Source organism: Panicum virgatum, chromosome 3K, assembly GCF_016808335.1.
Source record: "Panicum virgatum strain AP13 chromosome 3K, P.virgatum_v5, whole genome shotgun sequence".
Lineage (NCBI taxonomy): Eukaryota > Viridiplantae > Streptophyta > Magnoliopsida > Poales > Poaceae > Panicum > Panicum virgatum.
Window position 1 is genome coordinate 35,248,350 of NC_053138.1, and position 7,668 is coordinate 35,256,017.

General features: G+C 40.2%; 1 protein-coding gene across 1 annotated transcript; it reads right to left on the reverse strand.

Annotated features, from left to right (window-relative positions):
• Positions 1-5,305: 5,305 nt before the first annotated feature.
• On the reverse strand, positions 5,306-7,369 carry LOC120700875 (protein FAR1-RELATED SEQUENCE 5-like). The gene is made up of 4 exons (XM_039985081.1): positions 7,157-7,369; positions 6,416-6,659; positions 6,109-6,184; positions 5,306-6,002 (listed from the first exon to the last, which is right to left on the reverse strand). The coding sequence occupies exons 1-4, from the start codon at positions 7,367-7,369 to the stop codon at positions 5,306-5,308; spliced, it is 1,230 nt and encodes a 409-aa protein (XP_039841015.1).
• Between the last annotated feature and the right edge of the window lie 299 nt (positions 7,370-7,668).

Sequence of the window (7,668 nt, forward strand, 5' to 3'; positions counted from 1 at the left end):
ACATGCCCGCTGAATTAGTCACCATGGTAGTTTACCTTTTTTATTTTTTTTCACACTCCCACCACATCATGTGCAATGTATCAATGTTAATATATATAAGATTGCAATATATCAATGCAGGATAGGAACACCTTCAAGCAAGCCATCAGCGAGTTCAGCTTGGCCATCAATGAAGCGGTGGTAAATCTTACCTTACAACTGTCTCAAGGCGGCAAGCAGCCACCGATCAGCACAGGTGCACCAGCAAGAGCACAGAGCACAAGTGCAGCTGGGGTAGAAAAATAGAGCAGCCCGGCAGCAGTAGAAGACGAAGATGCTGAGTTCGAAGATAAAAGTGACACACCCTCCGGGGGGATCTCGAGTACGCTGAGGAGTCTGAAGATGACCCCATTGTGAGTGCAGGTCCAAAAGAAAACAAGATGTATATGTGGGAAAGGGTCAGGGAAGTAGTAGTGAGGAATTGGAAGATTATGCCAATTCAGATTCTGGCAACGATTGGGGAGAAGATGGGGGAGAAGATGGGGAAGAAGACGGGGTAGACGAGCCTATTGTTAGTAGGTATGCAACCATCAACTTTTTCATGGATAGCAATTTTATTTTCTATGTCTCCTTTTTCACCCATCATATATATTTTTCCATCTAAATTTTATTTCTTTTTTTTGCACAGGGATATAAATGAGGGATCTCAATTTGCTTGCAACACCCAGTCGCTAGACATTGATATCACTGGCTTTACTACAACACAAAGAGATGGTACACAAGAAATTGACATCACCGGGCTGCCAGTCAACAAAATGATGATGAAGCACAAGGTATGTCGAGTTTTAATCTGCACTAGCAATTTCTTCAGTACAAGGAACAATTTACTTAGTTCTATAGTAGCAAGTTATACATTTTTTACATGACACTTTTTTCATTTTTGTTGTTTGAGATTTTCAGCTCAAAGCAAGGAGAAAGGTATCCCTCAAGGCAAAGAAGACAACAAAGATGGTGATGACAAAGAAGAAGACAAAGAAAACAAACCACTAGCAAATTGTGATGATGCTAAAGGCAAACAGCTAAGGAAAGACGACCACCAAGAGGATGAAGGACATAGTGGGCCCAACAAAGGAAAAGATGAAACCAACAATTCCGGAAAGCAAGCTGCAAGCAATATAGGGGACGAAAGTGGGAATGCAAGTCAAAGGTTAACACCTCAAAATTCAAAAGGGACAACAGATACAAAAGTCTCAGGCAAGTGCAGTGATGTGTATGTATATTTGGAGCCTATCTCTCCAATAAATACGCTGAGTATCAGAGAAGAGATGGAAGCATTAGGGCTACTTGATGATACACTACCAGTTCGTGCGATTGATAGAGATTTTAGAAGTGAGTGCAACAGCGGAGGTGAAGAAAATGGTTGAGGATTGCATGCAGCCGCTACCTATGCCAGATTCCGGATTAAATCTGCCACTCAAAGAAGAATCTGAGAAGTTCGAGGCTAAACAAATCAAAGATGCCATCGACAACCACCTATCTCCAGAAACAAAGAAAGAATTGAGGACCAAGAGAACTGCTATAAGGACAGATTTTATGACTAGAAAGAAGTTGGCGACTGAAAGTTCCAAGGCTGCATGCCACTTGCCTCCACTTGCACCCAAAAAGGATAATGGAAAGAAAACTTCAGACAAATGCAGCTCCCCCAAGAAGTAAAGGGATCAAACGAGCTCAAGCAAAACAGCAAAAGCCCACAGGTACACATGGTCATAACATTTTTTTTGAAATCATCAATTTTCCGCATTAACTTGTGCATAAATTGTGTCAACTTGTGCACCACTGGACTAGCAATTTCTACATCACTGGCTATCAACTTTCTAAACAGTAAATTTTTTTCAACAGAGCAATGAAAATAAAAATGATGAAGCATCTGCAGCATCATCAACAACAACAAGAATAAATGTTTACACCAGGAAGCCAAGGAAAATTTCAACTGAAATGGAGAAGCTAGTAGAAGCCTCGCTTCCAATAGACAAGGTTTTTGCTTGCTTCCTTTTATTTTATTTTCTTTTCTTTTCTCACTTCCAATATGTCAAGGCATGTTTGTAAATATTTCTTTTTCTCTAAAACGGCTAGGGTGAAGAGAGCAAAGGCCCGCTGGCATCCAAAAAGTTAGATGAGAAAACAAAGGCGCGAGCAGTTTTTTTAAGCACTACCTTGACATATTCAACCAGCAAATTGAGTACAAATGGTTTCTCCCCAACATTTTACCTTCTTTTTGTTTTGGTAGGGCATTTCCGGTGAGGGAGGAAGCAATCTTACAATCATGCGCACTATTGAGGAGATCAAGGAATCTAAAGGATACAAGGATGCCCTAGACGCACCCAGTTTCTCACTTGGGTTTGATGATGTTACCCAGAAGAGCCCAAGTAAATCAACTGCTAACGACTCTATCACCTCCTCAATGTTTGACCAACTTTGCGATGATGCCATGAAAAAATCAGCGAAGCATCAAGATTACCCCACCATAAACACAAACCATTTGAGCCTGGAACAAGAAACCATATACAATGAAATTTGCAAGTGGAGGTCGCGGTCCTGTGCTGATACCAGGTATGTAGGTGAACAAATAAAGAAACTTTTCAACACATGCACAATAAAACCGTTCTAACAAGCTCTCCCTTGTTTCGCAGTCCGAACGCATTCAAGTCAAATGAAATCATAGCTACTGCGAGTGAGCTAGCAAATAGCATGGCCATGGGTAGATCGCTAAACACAATTGCGCTCCAAGTTGGGACATTTGTATTGTCGAAAGATCCGGCACAAAGGAGGAAGAAAATAATGTCACCATGGGCTGGGGTAAATTACTCCCCCCCTCCTATCTAGTTATTGTAGGATCTTTTTTTATTAGTTGGGTCTAATATTGTGTCTTTAACGGCAAAATAAAATAGTTGAAGATGATGACGACAACAGAAGCGTATTGCAGGATGGTTGAGAAAGCATTTTACTTCCTCAACACAGAATACGACCTGGTATGCTTATGAAAACATTCTCCACCCTCTCCCCCCCTCCTTTTTTTCCTGTCTAGTTATTTACACTTTAGCATACAAGTTACGCCACCCAACTAGCAACTTACATATGAATTAGCTATCAAGTTGTCTATTTTTTTTTGAAATCCAGATCTTCTTCCCCGTTCATCAAGCAAATGAAGACGAAGCGGATGCAGCTGGGCACTAGTTTACAGTTGTATTAAACCTGGTAGATAAAAAATTTCAAGTCATTGATTCTCTAAGGCCCTCTGGAAACCCGTTACTGGTTTTGAAAGCAAAAATGGTTCGCGTGAAGATCATAACATTATGGATGAAGTACACGGCAAAGCATGATGGGTGCACGGTCCCTGCTATTTTTACCTATGAACTTCAATTTATCTCAGGCTACCGGCAATTTGGAATGTAAGCACATAACACTACGTCCCTTTTGTATCTTGTCCTTTTCTACCATATACTTATCATTTATCTAATTTTTAAATGATGAACACACTTGTTTTTTTCTCATGGTAGCCATGATTGCGGATTGTTCACCCTCAAGGCGATTGAGTATTGGGAAGAAAGCCGGCTGCCCAAGATTATTGGATCTAGTGAGGTAAATTTGCGGAAACAAGTTCTTCACGAGCGGATCACTATTAGAGCAAACCTAGCTGATTGGAAGAGCACTCTGTGCCAAGGAAGTGAGACAAAGTAAGTCACAAATCAAAGTTTAGCAAAGCATTCTTTTTTCCCTCCCCCCACTCTCATGCACTTTTCCCCCGTGAAGTAACTTGCTATTTATTTCGTCTATCCAAACAACAGGGGGAAAGGGGCTGGTTGTAGCACATCAATGGACAAAAGGATATAGAGGAAGCATCAGAATGGGCAAGAAATGCAAAAATGGAGAATGGATTATGCTTTTCTTTTTTTTTTCAAGGATGATGTGTAACATGAGACATTACTATTTGTGTTTTCATGTTCATCACCTTTTTGTCAAGCTGATAAACAATGTTACAGCCATTATTATGTCTTTAGAGTTCAGACCTCAAGAGTTGTGCATGCAGAGGAGTTTGACTTTTTTTTTTACTATTTTCACATTTTTTTACCTCTGAATTTAGCAATCTTACTTTACTGTTTAATGTTGGTGTGACACATAAATAGTCACAAGTTGATACAACATTAAAACATAAATTTTTATACACCAAGATGATAAATCAATAGACATTTTGGTGTGACACACAAATAGTCACAAATTGACACACCAATACGACACAATTTGACACACCAATTGACATATCATTAAAACATAAGTCGACACACCAACCAAGCTGAATAAGTCGGTTGACACACCAATACGATCAGAAGATCAGACATGTGCATTATATATTGAAAACTTGATAAACCAATAAGCATTAAAACATAAAGTTTTTATACACCAATAAGCTGATAAACCAATGGACATTTTGATGTGACACACCAGTAGTCACAAGTTGACACACCAATACGACACAGTTTGTCACACCAATAGACACAAGTTAACACAAAGAATTGGTGTTTCTCTCAAAACCACACACTCAGATAGAGCCATCTAAAATGTTTGCAGCACCAATGTCTTTTTGTTCTACAATTCCGTCGTAAGCTTCTTTGCAGGCTTGGATGGGCAATTTGTTGTATTATGTTCAGTAGAACCACAATAGCCACATGAAATTTTTTTTGGCGGTTGTAGTCCCAACGGATTCTTTATTATCTTCGATCTTGGGCGCCCTTGCCTTTTTGTAATAACTGGATCCTTAACCCCCAAATCAGCACCTGATGTAAAATAGAAAGTACAGTCAAAATGAAAAGCTCTCATATCGCTCCAAACTACCGTCAATTTGCCTTTTTGTTTCTAACTTTTTTAGTATACCTGTTTGGAGAGTTGGAGCTGTATCAGCGCCTGAAGCATTGCTTGCCTTTTTCTTCGAGGTCTTACCGCCACGCCGGCCTCCACCAACCACGCTTCTAGTCTGCGCGACATTGGATTGCACTTGTGAAGCAGAACTTGGCACCCCTCCATTTTTGTGTGCATTAAGCTCAGCTTGCATCACAGTTACATGCTTCAAAACAATGCTGTGACTTTCATCCTCAACCATGAAAGGTCGTACGAACTGGGCAAAGTTGGTGCAAATTGTATGGTAACGGACAGCATGCCTCCCAGGTTTGAAATTTGTGTGGCCTGCAGCGGCTCACCAGTAACTTCCACATTCTCACCATCATTCACCCTTTCAGCAGACCACCTAGGCAAAATGTAATGACTTGGCACCTCACAGGACATCAAGTGCATCAAACACCTTTAGTATATGACAACAAAGAACCCCGTCCCTCTGAAACTTGCAACAATCATAGCTATACAAACCATCAACACTGTTCGCCGAAACCCTGAATGTTCTCTCCCCATACAAGTGATGGGGACAATGCCCATATGGAACAACATCAAGTAAGTTATCACCTTCAACTCGAACAATATAGTAACTAGAACTCAGCTGTAGCTCATCTTGAAAAACATTGAACAACTTCCTTGTGTACATTTTCTTCATTTGTCTTTCCATGGGGTGGCTAGTCAAGTAGTGCAGAACCTTGACAATTGTATTAGCCTCATGCATTGTTTGTTTGCTGAATATTCTATTATGTATTTTCTTGTACTGGTGAACAAAGTTCAGTATTGAATTTATTGGGTTCACATATCGCTTTAGGACAGCATTGAATCCTTCACTCCGCGCTGTTGTTTGCAGAAAAGGGAAGAAATTGTTCATGAAGTAAGCCAGAACCCAGCAATTTCTCATTTCATACAAATGCTGGAACCTTTCATCATCATGTTTATCCAGCATAGCTTGCCATTTGAATTCAAACTCTACAATTGAGAAGCTATTGTCAACACAATCATTGAAATAATCAGCCAAGCCTGGTTTACCATCTAAGAAAGCCCCCAATCTTTTCCTAGCATTCTCCATGATGTGCCACCTACAGTTCCTATGGACTGAAGTAGTAAAAACTTGAGCAATCTTGATCAGTGATAATATTAATAGGATCTCTGTCACCCATAGCCTTCTTAAACTCAGTAAACAACCACACAAAAGCTTCTGTTTTTTCATTCCTTATGAAGCCACAACCAAGCTGTATAGTTATTCCATTTCTGTCAATACCTATCAAATTGATACAAGGGAAAAACACATAAATTGGTACCTGTCAATACTAAGTTGCTACACAAGTAACACACAACTTGACATATGACACAACTTGACATATGACACAACTTGACATTGGAAAAAAAAGACACACACAAAACACTAATGAGAGGTTTTTACCTATGAAAGGAGCACAAGGCATATTATACATGTTGGTCAAGTAAGTTGTGTCAAAAGATATACAATCACCATAGAGCTCATATGACTTCCTTGCTGCACCATCAACCCAAAATAGATTCTCAACCCTGTCAAATTCATCAAGGGTATAACTGTAAATGAAATTAGGATCTTCCTTCTTCAGTTCCTCAAAGTGATCAAGGGTTGTTTTCATGTCCTTTCCTCGATACTCAGCACGGTACTCAACTCGCAAATTTTTTGCATCACCTTCTGTGTATGGACAGTTTTCAATAGCACCATACAACTCAACCATTATCTGGTAAGCGCGTGTAGTGGTTATGCAACACCCATGAAGAAATTTTATGAACTCCTTCTCTTCAGCAGGTATCTCTCTATGGGACTTCATGTACTTTGTAAGAGAGAATTTCTTCACACACTCATGATTGTGCTCCTGCTCAAAGTGAATGACCTCCCATTGAGATGGGGCTGTTTTCCTCACAATCATGCGTGCAGGACAGCAAGTCCTATCAACTTAATCTCTGCGCCTTTGCCTCACTATCTTCTTCTCAGTTATCGGTCCTTCCTCGTCAAGTTTTTGCTTCTTATTGACACCAACTTTTTGGCATACAAAAATAACTTTCCTCTTGTCATTGTCTTTTTTTGATTCACGAGTGGTGTCAATTCTGATGGAAAATCCAGCGTGTCGAGCATACCAATTATAGTAAAACCTAGCATCTTGCGGGGTGCTAAATGTCATGCCAACATAGGGCTACTGCGGTGTTGACAGAACCTCAATACCATCCTCTATATCACCCCATCTATAGCAGTTTGAGCTATTGGCACTGTCAAACCATCAGACTCTGCAGGCATTGCTGAACTTGCTGGAGGTATGATAACATGATCATCTTGAGACATAGCAATAGGATCATCTTGTGACACATTGATCAAATAAATAGTAATAGGATCATCCGCGAAACTAACATCTGCTGGTTCAATATTAAGGTCAAACCCTTCTACAGACAACATCCTTTTTTAAGCTGCAAATAGCAAAAGGAGAGAAGTCTGTTACTAACAAGTTGACAATTTCAGGAAACCGTAGTTTGACACAACAACAAATTAACTTGACACTTCGGACAGACAAGTCATAATAACAAGTTTAGATCTGGGAAAAACATGCAGACAGAGAGATGATGGAGGCAAAATTGACACGCAAAACAAGATCAATGAATACACCCCAAATTAAGGTGCATCATGCAGGATGTGAGGGAGGGGCGGTGGGGGGGTGGGGCGCACCTTTTTTTGACGGGATGAAGACGCCGAGTGGG

What these genes read in the sequence shown, in the direction of transcription:
- LOC120700875 (XM_039985081.1), bottom strand. Translation starts at nt 7,369, where the DNA reads ATGTTGTCTGTAGAAGGGTTTGACCTTAATATTGAACCAGCAGATGTT. An exon ending in GAAGTCATATGAGCTCTATG is followed by an intron (nt 6,185 to 6,415) that starts GTGATTGTATAT and finishes TCAATTTGATAG; the next exon opens with GTATTGACAGAAATGGAATA. An exon ending in AAAACAGAAGCTTTTGTGTG is followed by an intron (nt 6,003 to 6,108) that starts GTTGTTTACTGA and finishes TAGGAACTGTAG; the next exon opens with GTGGCACATCATGGAGAATG.